Source organism: Hypanus sabinus, chromosome 3 (genome assembly GCF_030144855.1).
Source record: "Hypanus sabinus isolate sHypSab1 chromosome 3, sHypSab1.hap1, whole genome shotgun sequence".
Lineage (NCBI taxonomy): Eukaryota > Metazoa > Chordata > Chondrichthyes > Myliobatiformes > Dasyatidae > Hypanus > Hypanus sabinus.
The window spans coordinates 146,573,918-146,597,512 of NC_082708.1; the positions used below are offsets into that span (position 1 = coordinate 146,573,918).

Below are 23,595 nucleotides of genomic sequence, written 5' to 3' on the forward strand. Positions count from 1 at the left end.
GAGAAGAAGTCCTAAATACAAGAGATTCTGCAGATACTTGAAATCCAGAGTAATATACAAAATACTGGAGGAACTCAGCGGGTCAGACAGTAACTATGGAAAGGAATGAAGAGTTGAATTTTCAGGTCGAGACCTTCTGGGTTAGAGAAATTGATGTTCATGACATTAGGTTGGAGGCTACCTAGACAGAATATGAGGTGTTGTTTTTCCAACTTTAGAGTAGCCTCATTGTGACAGTAGAGGAGGCTGTGGATTGACATGTCAGAATGGGAGTGAGGATTGGAGTTAAAATGGTTGGCCACCAGGAAATTCTACTTGTTGCTGATGGAGCGAAGATGCTCTAAGCTGTGTCGGGTCTCACCAATGTAGAGGAGTCCACATTGAGAGCACTGGTTACAGCAAACTACCCCAACAGATTCACAGGTAAAATGTTGCTTCACCTAGAAAAGGGAATAGCTTTTTTTTTGTTGATGACAGGGTGAGAAGAAGTATAGTCAAGGTAGAGTCAGTTGGTTTATAAAAGATTTTAGACAGTTTGTCCCCAGAGATGGCGACAGAGATCTAGAAAGGAGAGAGAGAGGGATATGTCAGAAATGGACCAATTGAATTTAAGGGCAAGGTGGAAGCAGGAGTCAAAGATGATGAAATTAATAAGCTCAGAATGGGTGCATGAAGCAGCATCAAAGCAGTCTTCTTCAATGTTGTACAGAAAGAGTTGGGGAGTTTTACCAGAGACGGCTTGAAACATGTACTGTTCCATGCAACCTACAAAAAGGCAGGTGTCGCTTGGGCCCATGTGGATGCTCATGGCTACACCTTGAGTTTGTAGAAAGTGGAAGGATCTGAAAGAGAAATTGTTGAGTGTGAAGGCCAGTTCCAGCAGACAGAGAAGGGTGATGATTGAGGGGAACTGGTCTGGTCTTTTGTCAAGAAAGAAGCGGAGAGCTTTAGGGAATTCCGGAGGGGAAATAGAAGTATATAAGGATTGGGCATAAATGGTAAAAATGAGGTGATCAGGGCCAGGGAATTGAAGGTTGTCGAAGAGATCAAGAGCATGTGAAATGACACAGATGCCGGTGAGAAAGGGCTGAATCAAGGGGGATAAATTGGAGTCAAGATATGTGGACATGAGTTCAGTGGGGCAAGAGCAGGCAGGCACAATGGACCTACCTGGACAGTTTGTATTTATAAAATTTTATAACTGTTTTAGTTTACAAATCCTTGTAATTCTGTTGCATTATAAGCAGATTTCAATCTTGTAGATGATTTAGGGAAAAAATTAGAGCACAGATGTATTGTTATTAGAAATGACAATGGTTCAGGGTCCTCCAGAACATTAGAAACGGGGTGGCCATCCCCCTCCGTGTACCTGATTTGCCATTTCATACTTGCCCTTGATTTCCTGAATCTCTCATGAATATTGAAAAGCAAAACATTGCAGCTGCTAGAAACTTGAAAATAAAGTACTATACGTGCTGGTCATACTCAGCAGGTTGTGCAGCAGCTTTAAAAGGAGTAAAATGGTGTTAGCATTTCAGGTTAATGACCTTTCATCAGTTTTGAAATATTTGTTTCTAGATACCCTAACCAAGAGGTACATCATCTTTACATTTACTTTGTCCAGTCCTTAATGTATAAGATTACCTCTCATTCTTCTAAATTTTGTTTTTTACATGTATTTGCCTGACCTGCTGAGGTCCTGCAGCATTTTGTGTGTTACTCTGTATTTCAAGAATCTGTAGAATCTTTTGTGTTTATTAAATGTCTTGCTTTGTCTGGTTTTGAATTGGTGTCTAACTAATTCACTCCTTGGCAACTGGCTTTTTAACAGACTTACAGAGTTCCTCTCTTCCTTGTCTGGTGTTTAAATTTTCCCCACATGTTCACGGCAATTTTAACTATTGCAGCCACGGCATCATTTGTAGGTAGTAAGGCAGCACTTCAGCATATACATATGTTTTAGAAGCTTTTTTTGTGTCAAAGCTATATACAATTATGACGAAGTTATCATATGGCCAGAAACAAACTGCTTGATACCTTTAAAATAGATTACTTTTAATTATTAACTATGTCTGCCATTGATATACAGTATTCCTTATCACAAAAAAGCATAACAGGAAAAAATAGTTAATATTAAACCCAAAGAAAAGTCTTAACATTGCCAGGAAAAGCATGATTTTTTTGATGTTTTTAACCCAGTGTATTGGTGCTAAGTTTTGGTTTCCTACTCAATATATGCTTACATAGAAAGAGTGCAGCAAAGGTCCACAAGATTGATTCCTAGGAGAGTTGGCCACTACTGCAATGAGAGATTGAGTTGACTGGTCTTCATTTCTGCTGAGTTTGAAAGAATGAAATGTGGCCTTCTTGAAACATGCTAAATTCAACAAGGGCTTAAAATGCTGATTAGGGGAGGATGTTTTCCCCCATCTAAAGAATTTATAATATCTAAATAAGGAGCAGGGTATTTAAAACAAATGAGAAAGTGATCATTTGTGTTCAAAACAGCAATTCTGAAACTAAAGTGATTAAGGGAAGTGAGGATTATATAGGAGATTATAGCTGTGGTTGAAGATACTGATGAATAGCAGAGCAGGCTTTGAGAACTGAATGGCTCAACTTCTGTTTATGTTCTTATTGATTAAACAGTAATACTGGATTAAGTTTACAGAACATAAATTTGGTAATGTCTCTCTCAGGTAGTATAATGGTTAATAGTGGGATGTTTAAAGACACCAGGTAAAAATAAATGGCACTAATAGTGTTGAAATTGCCTTAACTTCAAAGTATGTTTAAGTTTTTAACAAAGTTGAGCTGCAGGGTATATGAGTCCCTTAATTTTACATCATTCAGCAATGTCGCCAACATGGGAATGAGGATGGTAATTAAAATTAAACACATTTGCTTTCAGTGCAATATGACATGAATAAAAGTTGCTCAGTGAGGATGCATTTCTTTCTGGGATTTGTCTTAGAAAAATTCCTGATAGATCATCTGGATGGTGGATTCAATGTCATGAATGGTCTTTTGCAAAATAAAAATGGTACATTGCATTGATTAAGCAAATGATTTCATGCAGAATATTTATTGCATTGTTAAAGGAATTGAGAATAATAGTTGGTGTTGACATTAGTTTTCTGTTAGTTCGAGATTGAAGATGGATTTCATATATGGTGCATTCTAAGTATTTTCCTTTTTCGTTTAGTAGGGATGTTAAAATGCTCTTACTGATTTAAATTTAGTGCACAAAGTTTCAAACAATATTCTGAAATCTGAATTGCAATTATAAATTGGAACCAAACAAAATGCTATTAACTATTTCAAATAAACTAAGGCAGTTTGAAATAATCTTATTAGTGCACTCTAAAGACATACATTCAGTATTAAAATAACTTCCAATTGTTGAGCAAAGCAGGTGTTTTGTCCTGCAAACTAGAACCATAATCAAGAACTTTCTTTATTAGTTATGTTTGAAAATCGATCTAGTTTCACTAGACCGTGTATTCTCTCACCAAAGCATTGAATGTAAATCTTTGGTTAGTAATTAGCTGTGTTTCATTAGGGTTTTCCTCATTGTATCTTCTGGAAAATGGAAGAATTGACCTTCATTGGCTGGAGAACACAAGATCTTAGCTAAGGTCCTGCATCATTCTCAGCTAAACATGTAATTGAATGTTGAGCTGTAAAAAAAATATTAATAAGGTGAAAGAAATGAAAGATTTAATTAATCAGTGACTGAGCCTGAATCAATAATTGATGTAGACCAAAATAATACAACTGTCAGATATTCAGGTTAATTAAAGCATTTCATGGGAAGGTTATGGTATTTATTGTTTAACATCCTTCTTGGGTAAAAGAACTTGGTTATTTTATCAATGACAAAATGATGAATAGGATAAATTGAAAGCAGCATAAATTTACTTAACTTTTTTTAAACCCCTCAGAAACGTATTTTTTGATCACCATGGGTCCTTAAAAGAGGTTCAGAGAATTAAATGCATATGTAATACACTGCAAGAGGAACTGAAGGTAACTGGAATACATATAAATTTGTTAAATTCTATTGTTCTGATATCAGTATTTCACACTTCCCTAAGGTAAAGACATTTATCCTTAGTTATTTTACAGAGCTGTTCTGTTTACACTCTGGTTGGTTCATCATTCTAATACTTTCAATGTCTTAAGGTTTGTCAGAAAATTGATAACTAAAATGAATTCTGCCGTTTTTCCTATTTGAGATGGAATTGATTAAAGTTTGCCTTGCAATTACAAAATATAAATGTTTTTATATTCATTACTCAGCATAAGTTATATGATGCTTAGAATTTTTTAACCTTCACTGTAGAGGTCAGCTGTTCAAATTATCTCCTTCCCAATCTTTCAACCCTACATTAGTTCCAAAATGACTAAACTGTAGCCTTTTCAAATGCTTCTATTTTCAAGAATAATAGTAGGATGAGAGTGACACCTTCACATTGTTAAAGGAAGTTGTGACTGCTGTGATGAGAACATTAGTATAAACAGAGAATCAGACAAATGTTCTCCTGTTTACAAAAACATAGGGACAAGAGTCTGCCATTCATTTCTTTGTATTTTCTGCCACTCATTCAAATGTGACTGATGTTCATCTAGGCTCCATACACCATCTTTAGTTCCAGGGCTATCAAAAATTTATTGTTGGTTTAAGATTAATCAATCTATCATCTTGTATTTTTCTGTATAATTTCCTCAGCTTACTGTACAATCAATGCAAGATATGCTTCCTGTCTTTTCTTTAAGAACCCTAGTTTTAGATTCTGCTATGAGTTCAACAGAGCAGGAAATTCATGGATTTGATGGTTAGTTTATGTCAGTGTATACCTGGGTCTGAGTAACCTCAAGCAAAGTAAAGCTAGGGCAAGACTAAAGTGTGGAATCATATCCTATAACAGAGCTAACTACTTCAGGTGCTGTGTTGTGGAAGAAAGTTATGCTGGAAAAGGTTCTGAAATTAAGTACTAAGTATGTGTTTTTGGTGGGCAGTTAGTGAAAAGCAAGCAAGGATCTGTGCCAAACTGTTCTTCAGGTCATATTAGTAAATTCTGCAGAAAGTGGATGTCCAAAACTGCACAATGATTGATTTGATATGTTGTGAAATAAAATTGTCATTTAAAATGTCATTTGATGCATTTGCAGGACAATATTCAGGTCAGATAAGAAGCAGCAACCTCCATAAGTTTTCATTGGGATGGCCAGTGTGTAGTTTTGAAGTCTAACATGGATGTTTTTTAAAAGAATCATATGTTCTTTTTTGTGCCAGACTTGATAGCCTGTTGCGAGGATGAGGCTGGGTCTAATTTTGTGGCAAGTTGTCACTGTAACATTCTCTCCAAGCATATTACCATCTACCAGCCCACCTACCTACCTCCATTGTAAAATGTTTCCTGGTGTTCTTTCCTTCACTCCAAATTAAGTTTTTTTTCCAATCATCCAACAGCATGGGTAACTTGGTGGCACTAGTTCACCTATTGGGAGTGGATGCAAATAATTTGCTGGCTTAGTGCAGATTCAATGCTGATGAAATCTTGACGTAATAACTAGTTTGGTATCATGACAACTTTCAGTCATGTGGGTGTCATGGTAGCGAAGTGGTTAGCGAAACAGCTCAGGGCATTGTAGTTTGAAGTTCAATTGGAACCACATGGGTTTCCTCATTCCAGTTAGCAGATTAATTGGTCATTCATTATAAGTTGTCCTGTGATTAAGGTGTTAGATAGGTGGGTTGTTAGATGGCATGGCTCATTGGGTTGGAAGAGCCTGATCAGTGTTGTATCTCCAAATAAGTAAAAACTGTATGATTTTTTTTTTAAAAAAGGTGTAAAGTAACACACTCCAAAATGACATGATTGCTTTGATAGAATGTTTGTTTATTTGTTCAAGCTAGGTTTTTGATTGATAAGGACGACAGAAAAACTGGAAGTACTCAGATTAAGCTGCACATGGAAGAGAACAAAATAATTTATACCTTGATCCAATAATCTTTCAGCAGAAAGTTTGTCAAAACTCTATTGTGTTGGATCTTACTGTTCTGGTTCATTTTTATTTGACTTAGTTTGTGTATTTTCAAATCTATTTATCCAGAATAGCTTACCTGTATAACCTTGTACTTTAGTTTCTGTTACCCCATAATTGTTATCTTGCATGATTTGTCTAAATCATTAGCAGTATGCAAATATAGGATTTTACAGCTCATTGTCTCCCTATCTCAATGGTTAATTAGTGCCTACAATCCCATCAAAAAGATGTCTCATTATGTTTATGTACTTATTTATGCATGTTAAATTCTGTATAATTAAATGACATCTTCATAGCCAGTCTGGTTTTTGTTTTGGAAGTGTAAGCTAGTATGCATTAAAGATTTCGGATACAGGATTTTTTTTTAAATTCTTCTCCCCAAATTTGAATTCCTCAGTCCTCAAGTTTGACATGATTTCAAGCAGTGGGGTAATGAAATCTTTTGGTAGAATACAGTTCATCATGGTTTTAAGAGTTCATGTTTTATTGATTGCTCATGATTTGTAATTAAAGGATGATAAGCAGCTGATGGAATTTAATTCAGGCTAGTTTGGGCTAATACAGTTTGGAAAGTCAAAATCTGATGGGTTATATTGAGTAAATGGCAGGGACTTCAGGAAGTCTGCGTCTCACTGAAAGTGGGACAAGGGTGAATATGTTAGCGAAGAAGATATTTGGTATGCTTTCCTTCGTAGGCAGGGTGCTGAGGTTAAGAGTTGGGACATCATGTTGTAACTGTACAAAACATTGGAGTATTATGTATTTGTTACCATAATGCCGAAAGATGTGGTGGTAATGAAGGGAGTGCAGAAAATATTTGACAGACAGGCAACAGACATGCAGTTTTAAGGAGGGATTGGCTAAGCTGGGTTTATTTTCCCTGGAACATTGGAGATTGAGGGTTGACTTTATAGAGATTTATAGAATTATGAGAGACTAGTCTTTTTGCGGAGAGGGGGGATTCTAGAAATGGAGGTCACAGGTTTAAGGGGCTGAGGGACGAATAATTTGAGGGGTTGAGAGAGGAATAATTTGAGGGGTAAATTTTTCCACACACAGGGTGATAGCTATTTGGAACAAGCTGCCGGAGGAGGTGGTGGAAGCAAATAAATTTACAATGTTTAAAAGGTGCTTGGCTAGGAAAGGTGCCAAGGGATGCGGGTCTAATGCAAACAAAAGGGCTATGCATCATCGCCAATTTGAACAGGTGGGCTGAAAGGGCCCATTTCTGTGCTGTAGTATTCAGTGACTATTTTCCATTTGTCATCAGATTAGTGGAAGAGAAAAGTTACCAGCCCAAAAGAAACAACAATGGGTATATCTGCAGGTCAAAGGCCCATTATTTTTCACTAATATTTTCAACAAAATGGTTCTTATCCAATGGTTATAATCTGTAATATGCTTTGAGAAAAGTCAGTGATTTATATTCAACTATAATTTACAAAGGGAAATTGTGAAGGAAAAGCTCGTGCTATGGAAAAACAGATCAATTGACTATGTGGATAATTCTTTAAAAGAACTGGCATTGGCAGGTTGGAACAAATTTACTCCCATATTGGGAGGTTCAGGGTCAACTGATGAAAAGTCATTGACCTGAAATGTTAATCCTGTTTCTCTTTACACTTCCTGATCTCCTGTATATTTCTAACTTTTTATTTCCGATTTCTAGCATCTACAACATATTTTCTTGTAGATTTCTATTTGTTCAATATCCCTTTTGAATGTATCTCCCACTTCAGATTTTCCTTCCAGAGGTTCTTCCACATCATTCATGAGTTATATAGCACAGAAAATGCCCTTTGGCCCAACTCATCCGTGCTTTCCTGACCTGGTCCCATTTGCCTGCATTTGGCCCATATCTCTCTAAACTGTTCCTATCTATTAACCTGTCTAAATGTCTTTTAATCATCATAATTGTACCTGCCTGTACAACAAGCTCTGGAAGCTCATTCTATGAATGTGTACCTTTCGTCTATCATCCCATTCCACAAATCTGTTTTTCATCATCATCCTTTAATCCTCTGCCAAACCAAACCTCTTGTGTCATTAGTAATTATTTTCATAAAATATTAATTTTTTTGTTAATTAACTATCTGCATACATTTTCCCACAGATCTGATTAGTTTATATTCATCACATAACCCAATAAGGAACTAATGTGAAGTTGTTTTCCCTGCTCCCAGTTACCATCTTACCTCATCAACCATTCATTCTTACTATAGCTTGCCTCAAGTCAGTGTGTCTGATTGCAACAAAATGATGTATTCTTGTAAAATGCTTTTCCCATGTAGAGGTGATTATTTAACTCTGCCTGAAGCTTTCATGATTTATAAACAGTAAATGGTGCCAGTGAATGGCAAATGAGAAATGACTTAAACAGATTATTGTGTACAAATTGGAGTTAATAAGAAAGACTCTGGTGCCATACTCAACCACTCAGCGTTTCATGCTATTTGTAGGGTGCAATTATCACAGTAAGACTTAAAAGTATTGTTTTGGTAACAACAATATATTTCATCCCAAGATTTTCAATATATGTATTTAATAAATTCCCTATTTTCATTACTTAAATCCCACATGGTCACAGATTGCTTGTTCAAAGGTAGAAGAGAGTGAACGCACAGTGAAATGTTTACTTGCTGATGTGCAAGAACTGAGAGAGAAGGTATCAAAGAAGAAACAGTTATGCACAGTGATTCAAGGTAAGAACTTCTTGTATCATCAGCAATTATTTTCATAGAACAGTACAAGTCCTCCTGGGTTGTAGCAGGATTCAATTTTTGTGAGTTATTTGTAAACAAGTGATTCACAACTTGTGGGAACAAGTTCCCAACCAACAGAAAATTGCCTATAGTCTTGCAGCAGCTGGCAAATCCACCCTGCTGGTAACTCAAATACTTGCTCATAAATCCAGGCAGTACATTAGTCAGGCATTGGTAAGCTGGTGTGGATCTGTACCAATATGACAGTCATTACAGGACACTAATATTTTAATGTGGAAACTAGAGTAAATTTAATAAACCAACTTGATGGTCTTCAGGATCAGAAACTAATGATAGAAATTGCGTTATTATAGAAGAGGTGTAAAATAATGTTCTCTAATTATAAGTTATTCATAATAGGTTTTCAAATAATTCAAATATTTCAAAGAATACATACATTGTTACATACAATTTAAAAGCAACTACAGATAATTACTGCACTTTCACTAACAACCATGAATGCTATCCACGAAGATATTGTTGTACATTAGACTGCTTGTGATAATCATCGGACCAAAGCAAAAACTGTAGAAGGGTTTCAGCCTGAAACATCAACTCTTTATTCATTTCCATCGATGCTGTCTAACCTGCTGAGTTCCTCCAGCATTTTGTGTGTGTTGCTTTGGATTCCCAACATTTGCAGACTTTCTTGTATTTATGATTTGCAAAAACTGCATATGCTGTGAGTGCTCCAGAGATAAAATAGGATCTCTGGGGAGAGGAAAGGTATTTGTTGATTCAGTTCCAATATGGGTCCTTGATGTAAAACATTAATTCAGTTTCTTTCTTTTCAAATCTTTTTATTATTATTATTATTCAAAAATAACACAGGTACATCGAAGTAACAACACTTACAATGCCTCAAAAAAAAGAAGTTATCTTAAAGATTGAAAATTTTTGTGAATTTAAAAAAAAACCCTACTAAGCAAGAAAAGTGAGGGGGAAAAAAAGAAACCCATTGGAGGTAAACCCCGGAGCGATGCGTCTTACAAAAAGTTTCTAAAAATGAACATCAAGCCGCCAACAAGAAAAAAAGATATATCAAGAAAAAAAAATTACACTTAGATCGTGGAGGAAATCAACCTGATATAATTTTTGCTCAGGAGACACATATCAGGGCGGGAGATCAAAATAGGTTTTTTGGATGGCGGAATGGATTACAGCTGCATGCTGCTTCTCAGAGTAAAAGTAAAGGCGTATCTATCTTTATTAAATCTAATATATTTACTCGAGGATATTGAATCAGATTCTAATGGTAGATTTTTAATTGTTAAAGGAGTGATTTGTAATAGAAAGGTTGTATTGATCAATTTGTATGGTCCTAATTTAGATTATCCTTTTTTTTTAAAAAAAAGTATTTGTTTTATTGCTGGATTTAAATGAATATATGTTGATAATGGGTGGGGATTTTATCTGTTGTTTAAATCCTATGATTGACAAGAGCTCAACTAATCAGTGACTTTCAAATCATTCTGCATCAGTTATTAACTCCTTTTTGACCGATTTTGGGTTGATCGAATTATGGAGGCATTTGCACCCTGATAATAGAGAATATTCCTTTTTTTCGCATTTCTATAAAAAAAATTCAAGGATTGATTATATTATAATTGATCCCTGCCTTTTGCCTAATGTTAAAAACTGTGAATATGATGCTATTGCTATATCCGATCATGCACCTTTGAATTTGATTATGTCATTTTTGCCTGTCCACCATGACGCATGTCTCAGACTTTATTGCAAAACTCTGATTTTATCAGTTTTATTGAAAAAAAGATTTTTTTCTTTTTAATGATATAGGAGGAATATCCAAATTAGTTATATGGGATACATTCAAAGCATTTTTACGTGGTCAGATTATTTCTTATTCAGCTAAACTTAAAAAACAGACTAAAGCAGAATTAGATAAAATTTCAAAACAAATTAAAGATTTAGATAATATCTATGCGACTTCCCGTAATATTGACATTTTAAAAAAGGGTGGAACTTCAATCACAATATAACCTATTATTAACTCATCCAATTGAAGGTTATCTACTTAAATTAAAGAGCCAATTTTATATGTTTGGAGATAAAAATAATAAACTACTTGCATCTCAATTAAAATCGGCTGGAGCCAAAAGGCAAATTTTGAAAATTCGTAGAAAGGATGGGAATATGAATATGAATATGGCTCGGGAATATGAAGAAACTAATAAGATTTTTTAAGATTTTTATACTGAACTTTATAAATCTCAATGTCCAGTAGATTCTTCTGAAATGAATGCTTTTATACGAAAGATTGCTTTTCCTAAAATTTCTGCTGAGGCCCAAAAACTCTTGATGCCCAAATTACTGAATCCGAAATTCATAAAGCTGTTTTTTCAATGCAGTCTGGTAAGGCCCCGGGACTTGATGGTTATCCTGTAGAATTTTATTAAAAAATTTGGAAAATTGCTTTCTCCATATATGTTGGAGATGTTTAAAGATTCTTTTGTGAAAAGTGATTTACCCTCTACTTTTTATGAGGCTTCTAATTCTCAAAAAGGATAAAGATCCTACTGATTGTGCCTCATATAGACCTATTTCATTATTGAATGTTGATGCTAAGATTCTCTCAAAAATAATGGCCAATCGGTTGGAGAGTATTTTGGTTAAAATAATTTTTAAAGAGCAAACAGGTTTTATAAAGGGTTGTTATTCTTTTTCAAATGTTTGGAGACTATTTAACATTATATATTCGCCCTCTTCTAAAACTTCAGAATGCATTTTATCTTTGGATGCTGAAAAAGCATTTGATCAAGTCGAATGGAAATATTTATTTAATGTTTTAGAAAAATTTGGTTTTGGTATTAATTTTAATAACTGGATTAAAATGATATATAAAGCTCCTATTGCTACTGTTGTCTCTAATAACTGTAGGTCTCCTTTTTTTCAGCTATCATGGGGGCAAGACAAGGTTGTCCATTAAGTCCTTTGTTAGTTAACTTAATATTAGAACCTCTGACTATTGCTCTTTGTGAAGCCAAAAATATTCATGGGATTTTTGTGAATGAGACCATGCACAAGATCTCTCTTTATGCTGATGATTTATTGGTGTATATATATCTAAGCCTGAAGAATCTATTCCTGCTTTGCTAAAATTATTTGACAAATTTGGACATTTTTCAGGATATAAAATAAATTTTAGTAAAAGTGAATTACTCCCTTAAATGAATCTATATATATATATAATAATATTCCTTTTAAAGTTATGGATTCTTTTAGATATTTAGGTGTCATAATTACTAAAAAAATATAAGGATCTTTATCTAGCCAATTTTCCTCCTTTAGTGGACCCTATGAAGTACTCATTTAGTAGATGGAGCCCACGTATATTTTCACTTGTTGGTCGTATTCATGTAGTTAAAATGATGATTTTACCAAAAGTTTTTTATTTATTTCAGAATATTCCTGTTTTTTTGAGTAGGAAGTTTTTTAATTGGATTGATTCTATTATTCTATCTTTTATTTGGGATAATAAAAGACCAAGAATTAGTAAATATCATTTACAAAAGTTGAAAAAGGATGGAGGTCTCACTTTGCCTAATCTAAGAATGTATTATTGGGCTTTTAATTTGCGATATATGTCCTTTTGGTTATATTGGGGTGATAGGAATGATCGGCCAATTTGGGTAGACCTGGAACTGAGAGCTGTGGAACAGTTTTATTTAGCTTCGTTATTAGGAGTTGCTCTACCCATACAATTACCTAAAGTTGCTAATTTAAACCTATATCCTGTCAAGCACTCTACAAATTTTTCTCCAGTTCTGCAATTTTTTTAATCTTAAAAAATTTAAACTTTGTAGTATAATTTATCATAATTACTTTTTTTAAACCTTCCTGGAGTGATCCAATTTTTTAACTTTGGAAAAATAAAGGTATAAATTCTTTTTTGGATTTATTTAAAGAAGGCAAATTGATGTCTTTTGAACGATTAGTCAATAAGTATTCTCTCTCATATTCACAATTTTTACAATATCTTCAAAGACATTTTTTTACAAAAGTATTTAAGTAATTTTCCTTACATATTAGAAGCTGACTTGTTAGATACTAATATGAACCCTTCGATAAAAGGTTCTATTGGAAGAATTTATAATTTATTATTACAATGGGATAAGCGTCCTTTACTTAAGATTAAACAGGATTGGGAGAAGGAACTCAATTTGACTTTTATATGGGAGGATTGGATGCGGATTCTGAAGCTGATTAACTCTTCTTTAATCTGCGCTAGTCATTCACTGATACAATTTAAAATTGTACATCATTACCATTTGACGAAGGAAAGACTTTCTAAAATATATCCCAATGTTGACTAATATTGTGATGTAAAACTGAGATAGTCATGTTCTATATTAAAACAGTTTTGAAAGTCAGTCTTTTCAACAATTTTTAAAGCACTCAGAATCAACTTACAACCTAATAAATTGACTGTGCTTTTTGGAATAATTCCTCAAAATATCCATGATATTTCTGTGTCTGACCAACATGTTATTATGTTTGTTACATTGATAGCTAGGAGGGCCATCTTGTTGAAATGGAAGGATATATCAGCTCCTACTTTAACACAATGGTTCTCTCAAGTGATGCTATGGCTTAGCTTGGAGAAAATTAGAAGTCGAACCTTTGAATCTTTATTTGATTTTGAGAAGAGATGGGGCTTATTTGCTTGTTACTATCATTTCAATTAATTCAGTTTCTCTCCCACAGTTGCAGATAGAGCTGCTTAATTTCTTCCAGCAATTTGTTTTAGATTTCAAAGTCTGCAGGTTTTTTGCTCCTTAGTGCATTTAACGAGGTTGATTATAACAAAAATATAAAAATATTAATCATTTAATAATCTGTCCTTGCATTCATCCAGTGTGACCTCATTTGAGATAAGCTAACCGATCAAAACTAAAATGACATTGTAATGACTAATTTCAGCAAATTAAAAAATATCGGACAAGTTCCCTTTGATCCACATTTAGGAAGCTAAATTAACAATTCAGTAAAAAAACATTTTGCATTTTAACACACACTACCAAATTTCCAAAATTCCAATGTCCACATATATAATTTACATTTGCCTTTCTAATTACATCCTACTACCAGTAAAGGTACTGACGTAATAGCATCATAACATATTTTTGGAGAGAATTTCCATTTTACATGGCAATATAGAAATTTATAGTGTAAGTGTAAGATAATGTTTTTTACTTCAAAATGGGGTATGAGTTATGTCTGTATACTCTAGTCCAATGGACCCACCTTTGGCTTGGTGTTTTTGATGCATTATGTGCAAATTTAGGAGAGATTATCTTGTGTAATATGTAGCCATTACTTGAAAACAAGCCAAAACCATTGAGAGACAGAGTACGAGAATTGACATTGTATGATGCACTGCTAAACTGTGTTCAAAATTGAAATCAAGTATGTTCAATCATACATTACAAAACCAGCAAAGACAAGCAATCTTAAAAACTGATAAAACTAAATTAGTGATATATAGAAATAAGAATAACCAGCATAATTAAACATAATGAAATAAACATTCCAATTGGCGTTACTAAGCAAAGTTAGTGGTCAACAAAATAAAATAATTCCCCAGCTCACCCTCTCTCAGTGAGACTAAATTGACTAAGACAAAATACGTAACTATACTCATTCGCTTCTACCGTGCCCTAACCCACATGACAAGTTACCCATAGTAGACATGCAACTCAAAATACAATACAGGCAGGAAGTAGGGAAATGACTCCTACATCCCAGCCCCTAATTATCACACTATAATATTTACAACTACATAATGCTAAAAATAGGAGTTGTGAAATCTATAAGGATAAATGTTTAAACCTTTATGCAAAATGTTCATCTTTTTTCATCTTCCAGCTAAGTTATGTAATAGTCATCTAAGCCAGAGGTTACCAGCAGTTAGACCATTACAGAGTGATCTTTACCACCACTCTGTCAAGTCAGTAAGTTCAGTCAAAGTCATTAAGCTTCTAGAGCTGTAACTCCTCAAACTTCTGCCTCTTGTAGAAGACTGATCCTGGTAAAGGGCCTGTCCAGACAGCTGGTCTTGGTCTTCATGTAGACTTGCCACACAAATCCTCTTCTGCCTGGAATGACTTGAATGATCCATGAGTTTCAAAGTGCTGTGTCATTGACTATAAGTATAATGTCTCCTGGGAAGAAATTATATTTTATACCTGACCATTTCTGGCATTCCTGTAATTGTGGGCAAGTACTAGTTTGACATGTAGTGGATTTGCTTCCATCTACAATGAGTATAAGTGTCTTCTTTTTGGAACTCTCCTGTTGGTAAGGATGGTGAGGTCTTCAGAAGCAACAGGTGGATAGGTGTTAGTACTTCCAAATCATTGGGATTGGAGGATGCCTTAGTAATTGGATGACTCTGCTTCACAGTGTGGAAACTCTCTTCGTCAAGATTCTGTACCTTCCTGGTGGAATTGAGGTCATTTCACTCAGACGTGATCACTCCCATGCTCCTCCATGATGTGAACTAGCCAGCAGGTTAAAAATCAATTTTATTCCTTTCTGAAGAAGGACATCACTGATCCAAGAATGATTCCACTTCTCAATGGCTTCTCGCAACTCACACTCATCTCCAACAATGTTTGTTGCATTATCAGGGCGTAATTCATGAACTTGTCCTCGTTTTGCTATAAAGTGTCAAAGTCCATCAACAAAGGAATCTCTCTAAAGAAGATGTCACTTCAATGTGAATAGCTCATATAGCTAGACAGGTAAATATGACTCATTACCTCTTCACTCTACTCATTCTGCTCGTCACCTCAAAAGTTTCAAAGTAGTCCACTCCTACACTGAAAATCTTTTTTTGACAAAACCCGATGATCTCCATTTCAGCCTTGCTAAGCTCCTCCACTGAGAAATGAGGTCCTTTGTTGTTATTCATCCATGTCAGACTGAATAACAGCTATGTTCATTTGCTTCCTCTTCTGGCTAAGAAACTAGAGCAGGTTCTTAAATCTAAGAAGCCAAGCAACTGTCTTCCGTAAATGGGTCCAAGACAAAAGGTGATGGATTTTTTGAGTTACTGCATCCACCTGCTCTTCAATCAGCATGGCATTCATTGTAACACTTCTCTCGACTTCTAAATCATATAGCAGGAGTTCTCCAGAATAGTCGGGATTCACAGCCCATTCCCTTGCAGTCTTTAAGATATTGAGGCCCTGACAACTGTGTCGTTGTTCGGGAATGCTTTCACCCTCAGCCCTCAAGAGGCCACATCTGCCAAGTTGCTTGGAGTGTTTACATACCTCCATTGAGATGCTTGTAAGACCTTAAGAATTTCTGAAACTCTTCGCAATGCATGTTCAGAACCTGCAAGTTTCATTCTTGATGTACTTCAGCATAGAAGTACAATCAGTTCAAAAAGCTGAGTCATGAAGCTGCATGTGCAACACCCTCCTCCACAATGTGTTAATATGGCTTGCCATACAGCAGCGGTGAGCTCCATGAGGCATGGAACTAACCTAGATTTTCCCATGATGAAAGCACTGTGCACCTGAGAGAGAACATGTGTTGTGCAACACTGCTCCTTGGCCATCTTCTCCAAAATCAGAGGCTTCAAACCTCTAACAACCTAAATTCTTCTAACTGGCAGAGTTCTTCCAGCCAGCTTGTCCACTCATGAACTGATCTTGCCATAGTGTCATCCCAGGCAAGCTTTCTTACAAAGTTCTTGTAGGATCATCTTATCAGATAGCACCTAAAGAATCATAGATGGAACTAACTGTGGAGAGGATCCCCCTTCTGGCAAGTGGTCTGTCTTGGATCGTGATCTTAAGCTTGAAATTATTAGACTGAATGCACCATTGCCCTCCCAGTACTCTCTCCACCAAATGTACCTCTTGATCCAGATCTAAATCCTTCATGTCTTTCAGTCCTTGCTCTTTTGGTATCACAGCTAGCACACTATGTCTGCTGCTTATCAACTTCGTGAGTAGCACAAATGGATATAAGATCATGATAGAGAGATACTACTACTTCCTCAAAGGATGCTAAAAAAGGCAGTCATCAATATTATCACCTTTCAATAAAAACATTGTTCACTAAACAACATTAGTGAAAATAATCTTATGCTTGTGCCTTTCTTGCAGTTCACAGACCACTGCTTTCCATTTGTCCTTAAGCTTGTACAACAATCAACATATTAGCAGGCATATCCAGCTCATTTATATACTGTACTTCTTCCATAGCATTGCACCAACCTTTAAGGAAAAGTGTAGATTTGAAGTGCTTTCATGCTTTCAGATTTGATAGATACCCAAGAAAGAACCTGTTGGATGTCGATGAATGCAAATTTCTGTTCATTACCAAAACGTTCTATAGTTAAGTCTTTTTGCCTTTTCATATCTTTTCTTAGGGTAGACATGCTGGCAACTTCTGACAAGTTCTTTAGCGCAACCCCTAGAGAGCTGTTCAAAGAAATAGAGGCAGTCAGTATGGCCATCAGTTTGGCCTTCAATACTGTTTTCAAAAATCTTCATGAATGCATGATACTGCAATGATCACCATTGAAGATTTGAATCTCTCCTTTAGGCAAAGATGAAAGGCACTGTTGTTGTGCCAATAAGGTTTTATTTAATTTTGCTTCCTCATAATAACAATAATACTGTTTTGACCTCTCATCTGAAACAAGTGTTTCCATGCTGTAAGTGAATGTCCCCATGAGCCCTTCAAGCTGTGGAATATGACATAGATTCAGAGAGCCTCATTAGTGCAGGCCAAGAGTAAACACCCTGAACTACCTCTTGTGGGTCTAGCTCATGTTTTTCAGATACTTGAGGAACAAATGAATCAATATTGACATTACATATTTGTTTTTCTCTGTGCCTTTGCAATATAAGAACTCACACCACAGAACAGTCCTGCTGGAGCACTTTTAGCACTCGCTACGAAGCCTTTAACTCATTAACTTTGATAGATAGATAGATAGATACTTTATTCATCCCCAAGGGGAAATTCAACATTTTTCCAGTGTCCCATACACTTATTGTAGCAAAACTAATTGCATACAGTATTTAACTCAGTATATGATATACATCTAAAATCACACTCCCAAAAAGCATTAATAAATAGCTTTTTAAAAAATTCTTAAATAGTTTACTAAAGTGCATTGAGTGGTAACTTAAGCTGTCCTAACCCCGGCACTTAACATGTCTTGCCCCTGATGGTTGAATTGTAGAGCCGAATGGCGTTGGGGGAGTAATGATCTCTTCATCCTGTCTGAGGAGCATTGCATTGACAACAACCTGCCGCTGAAGCTGCTTCTCTGTCTCTGGATGGTGCTTTGCAGAGGATGTTCAGGGTTTTCCATGATTGACCGTAGCCTACTCAGCGCCCTCCGCTCTGCCACCGATGTCATACTCTCCAGTTCTGTGCCCACAACAGAGCCCACCTTCCTTACCAGCTTATTAAGCCGTGAGGCCACCTGTGCAGCAATTTCTTCCTCCAAGTTGTTGTTCTTCCCTTCTCTGTAGCAATTAATCGTTCCTCTTGCTCCTCCAGCGCATTTTTGACCTTCAATAATTGTCGATGTTTCATTAGTGCAACTAAACTAGCCCCTGTTTTAATATGTGCGGAGGAGTGAATAGATACAGATTTTCTTCCTGCAACAGAAGTTCAAGCACTGACATTTGACATAATGTCGCTCAGGTTTACATCATTTGGTGGTACTCTGCTATATGCGTAGTCAAAACATGCCTTGGAATTTGAGAAATTGAGAAGTAGAGATACATATTCACTTGTTGCAGCAACTTTACCTTCAAAGTAACATTTTTGGATTAACCATTGTTTAACATCCTCTTTGAATGATATACAAAGGCTAACAATGCTTGAAAACCATTTGTTTTGCTTTCCCTGCTTGTCCTTAAGAAGTAATGAGATTAGCATGTGATGTTGCTTAGCAACAGCTTCACAAAGATTAGTCAAATCCTCAACAAGATTGCACATGTAAGGCATTTCCTGTACTTCTCACAACCCCTACCCACTAAAGCTTTCCAAGTAAGTTTAATTTCTCTTTTGCAAGTCCTGACTTCAAGGTCACTAACATCAGTTCCACGCTTTGATTCACTCATGTTACTTTCTGCTTATTGCGCAACCTGTTGTTTGTTGGCCCACAACTGTTCCAGAACTTCAATAAAACAAAGCAATGAGCCCTTAGGCAAACAGCATGCAATCGAGCAACAGTTCCTAATGGACAGGCATTCGAAACTGTGTTCCAATCACAAAAACACAGCATGAATCAACAAAAGGTTGCACACAACCCTACTGCAAGCTTCTCAGTGTTGCAATTCCAATTTCACCAACAGGTCAAAAGCGATCCTTTGCCTTAGTTTGGTGTTCGTTTGGAATAACTTATTTTTGTTGATAAAATATAGCAGTTACTTGAAAACAAACCAAAACCACTAAGAGACTGAATACAGGAGTTGACATTGTATGACACACTTCCAAAATAACTGAGTTCGAAGTCAAGAAAAAATACATTCTATTCTTTATCGTGAACCCAGCAAAGACAAATCATCCTATAGTGATAAACTAACAAAACTAAATTAGTGATATAGCGAAATAAGAATAACTAATATAATTGAACATAATTAACGAAATAAGTTTTCCAATTCGTGTGACTAAGCAAAGTTAGTGGTCAACAAGAAATATCATTCCCTGGCTCACCCTCTCTCAACTAGAGTAGACTGACTAAGTCAAAGCAAGAATACTCAACTATGTTCATTTGCTTCTACCATACCCCAACCCACATGACAAATTACCCATAATAAACAGTGCAATTCAAAATACAGCTAGATAGAAAATAGAAACATGGCTCCTAATTCATATAAAAGCTTATTTCTAGTTTTGAATTCTCATTTTTAAGGACACATTTTTGCACAACTGTTGTTATTTTTCTATTCATTTAAAAAATGCTGGGAATCTTTACAGTGCAGCGCAACTCCTAAAACTACAACAATAATGTGACTTTTGTATGTCTGGTAGACCACAATGTACAGAAACATGTGCATAGTAACCTTTTATTTTGTTTTTAAATATAGATGAAAGGAAATCTGACCACATAGAGAGAAATGAATACTTAGCCGAGGCTTTGAAGGTGGCTTTTCCTCTGTCAAAACTTTTACAATCCATGTCAATTACAAGAAGTGGTCTTCCAGTTCATTGTAACAGTGAAGTTGATCAATTGAATTTAAAGGATACTGTCGCACAGGATTCATCAAAAAACACCCACACATCACCATCAGAAAAAGCAAATGCTTCTGGGATTACATGTAAACGGAAGGCAAAGAACTGCCACAATCGCCCCAGTTGGAGTAAAAAACGGAAAGCAGTTTTGTCTCAGACCAGAAGGTCATCACGTAGAGACAGCGAGGGCAGTGAAACAGAATTGGTGATCAGACAAACTGAATCAGAGAATGAAGAACTGGATGATTATGTGAATGATATCACGTCCACACCTTCACCAACTTTTTGAACATTTCTGGCCTGAAAGTTGATAAGCCATTTTTATTCAACAAAAGCAAAGTGCCAAATCTTTGTAAATACATTTTGAAAAGGATGCTGTATTTGAAAAGCATGCTGTGATGTGGATGCAGAAGCACATGGTTTTGTTTTCATCATGGTGACTCCTTCAGGTTTGTTTGAGATGTCAGACAGCTAATGCTGGAGACATAAACAAAAATTTTAATGTTTTGCTGAAACAGCAACAAAGATTGAGGACCAGTTTGGATTCCAGTAATGTCTTTTCATGATTATTGCCTAAAGAGATTAAATCTCTCCAGTTCTTAACTTTTGAAAAGAGTTCTTTTTCTGTTTTTTTTTATGTGTTTCCACCACTTTAACACCAGTTTTTGTATTGTGCACTTCAGCTAATTTGGAATAAACTTCCTCCATGAGATGGAACACCCAACATCTTAGCAGCCATCTAAGATGGGTAATTCCCTGGGTATAGGCAGGAGGAACACATAAGACAATACTATGCAGTTGATACTAGGTAAAATTCATGCTTATGAGTCTAGAAACAAGTTACAGATCAGAAGATTTGGCAGATAATTGAAACAATCTGGAAACTATTTTGTATTAAGTAATATTTATTGAAAATAAAAATCTAATCTTGTGTTGTTTAATTACAAAAGCTGGGCATTCTTTGATAATGATTTGACAAATCTTTCAAAGTCTTAAGAAAGGTTGCAGATGGAAAGTGATGTTTTGAAGTTGTAAAAGTGAAGCTTATTCTAATTCATTCATAACTTAGTTGGACAGAACCATAATCCATTAAAATTCAACACCAAACCAAAGGGGAAATGAGAACCAAAAGTGAATGAGGTGGTTATAAAGCACATTTTAGCAGTGAAGACTTTTAGAGATGGAATTCTAGAGCTTAAACTTAGCTGGTGGGAGACTGTTGAATTGCTGGTAAACAGGCAACTGGAAGATCCAGATTAAGATAGTATTCTCCACAATAGTATTGGGGAGGTTGCAGAAATAAGTTAAAGCCATGTAGGAATCGGACATGAGATTGATACTTAAACCAAAGTTTCATTGTTGTAGCAGAAGGCAGTTTATGCCAATGTGCTCTGTGCACAGAAGAGACTATTTTGCCATATCTTGTGTTATTTGATTAAGCTCTGTAACTTGACACCATTTTTACAGTTCAAATACTTTTGTACTCTTGCAACTAAGCTGTATACTTAAACATTTAAATTGCCTCAGAATCCACAGCCATTTTGGTGATAGAATTCCAAAATTCCAGTAATCCCTGCAAGAAACTTTTCTGGAAATCTCAATCTTATTATTATTCTTTTAGAAATGTGCCCTATGCTTTGGAATACTCCCAAGAGAACAAATTACCAAAGCATTCAATTGGGTTAAATCTAAACATTCTCTAACTTTGATTAGATCCTTTCTAAACTCAAGGAAAAACATTGTTTATGCAACATGTCATTCCGTGACAAAATGTTTTTTCTTGTGAATCTGAGTATATCCAATTATTATATTGCTGAAGGATGGCATGCAGACAGAACTTCACGTGAGGGTGAATTAAAATATTTCTATATTTACATTCCAACTTCTGAGATAAGCCCAGATTTCCATATGCCCTTTTAATTACCTTTTCTATTGATGCAGTACTTCTAATGGCTGTGTCCATGGACACATCAATCTCTTTGTTCCCTGATGGTTTTGAGTCACTATATCTTTCTTGTATGGCCGAGCACTTGAACTACAAAACTATAACTTCTAGTTTTTCCTTGGCTGTCATTTTTCTTGCTTATATTTATGAAGTTAGTTTGATAACTTTATCGTCCAAAAAAACTTGGGATGTGGGGGAATAACTCATTATCTTTTCTGTGCCGCTTTTATATGGCGTAGACTAGTTACCACAATAGATAGATGCCTGAGATCTATCTGTTAAATCAAGAACGCTTCCCACCCAAAGAATTAACAACCTGCCCATATTAGTTAATTATGGAAGATAAAATGAAAGTCATGTGTCTCACCAGGTTATGCCTTGAATCTAAGCAGAGAAACAGGTTAACCAAATTAGTGATGACTAATGTCCACCTTTCAACACCAAACCTATTGATCCCATTTTATATTCTCCCCATAACTCCTAAATTCCTACCAGTCACCTTCACACCAGAGGCAATTTACGGTAACCAATTACCCTACTACATGTATGTCTTTCAGATGTGGGGAAAAAACCCTGTCACAGGGAGAATGTGCAAACTTATTACAGACAGGAATGAACCCAGGTATCTGCAGATGCAAGGTAGTGCTGCTGTTAGCTCCACTGTAACTAAGATTCACTTGAGTCTGCAAACAGATTTTGCAAATGGTGAGAGCTCACCAGAATTTACCCTGAGCTATGCAAAAACAAATGTATTCTCACCCAAAAATCCTTAAGAAAATTCTATGTTCACATTGAGTTCTCCAATTTCACATTTGCCCTGATCCTAAAGTTAAATGTATATAGTTATGCCATTGACGTGCCTTCCTGTAAATATGTTACTGCTGTTGAAAATACTGTATTAATGCAAAACCCAAGTGCGCAATCTTCACAAATATTAAAAAATATATATTCTTTAACTTGTGTATTTAACTATTTACTTGTTCAATTTGTAGATAATTTACACCGGACAGTTAAAAAAAAATCTTTTCACGTCTTAATGGTGCTGGAGTAGAGATTTCCCGGTGCTCAAATGATTTACTGTGGTTAAAAACCTGCCATTGAATGTAACACCCCTTTTACCCTTAGGTTTCAAGGGAATCCTTGCATTATTTTACTTGATGTGATTTGCGCGCACATACATTTAGGGAGAAATAATAGTTTTTCATTGCAAGACAAAAATTAGTTTAATGTTACATTTCATATTATTGGAAAGACTAAAGATGACAAGACTGTCAGAAGTGTAGCTAACTCATTGGAGTTAAAATTGTATTTCTGCTGGAAAAAGAACTTTGAGTTACTAGAAAGAGCTACTGAAAACGTAGGCACCAATAAAATTGAGAGAAATTTCAAATCACCTTTTAAGAAAACTAAGTGGCCAATCCTTTGTATTATATTTTAGCACTTGCAAAATCTCTTGACAAGGACAATTTTATTCCAACAGTTGTGGGTTTGTCAAGCACAAAAAAAGCTAATTGAGAAACACACCAAGTTTAACTCATTTTGACAACTTCAATTCTTGGCAGAATTTCTAAGGCGTGCCTTAATTCTACACCTGATGGT

The 23,595-nt window shown here is 35.5% G+C and overlaps 1 protein-coding gene across 1 annotated transcript in view; it reads left to right on the plus strand.

Annotated features, from left to right (window-relative positions):
- Nucleotides 1-23,158, plus strand: part of abraxas1 (abraxas 1, BRCA1 A complex subunit) — a 40,163-nt gene extending 17,005 nt beyond the window's left edge. Inside the window, exons 7-9 of the mRNA XM_059965322.1 lie at nucleotides 3,945-4,029; nucleotides 8,642-8,756; nucleotides 19,907-23,158. Of these exons, the coding sequence (XP_059821305.1) occupies nucleotides 3,945-4,029; nucleotides 8,642-8,756; nucleotides 19,907-20,340 (634 nt within the window). The 3' untranslated portion in view covers nucleotides 20,341-23,158. The remainder of the gene's footprint in view (nucleotides 1-3,944; nucleotides 4,030-8,641; nucleotides 8,757-19,906) is intronic.
- Nucleotides 23,159-23,595: the final 437 nt, after the last annotated feature.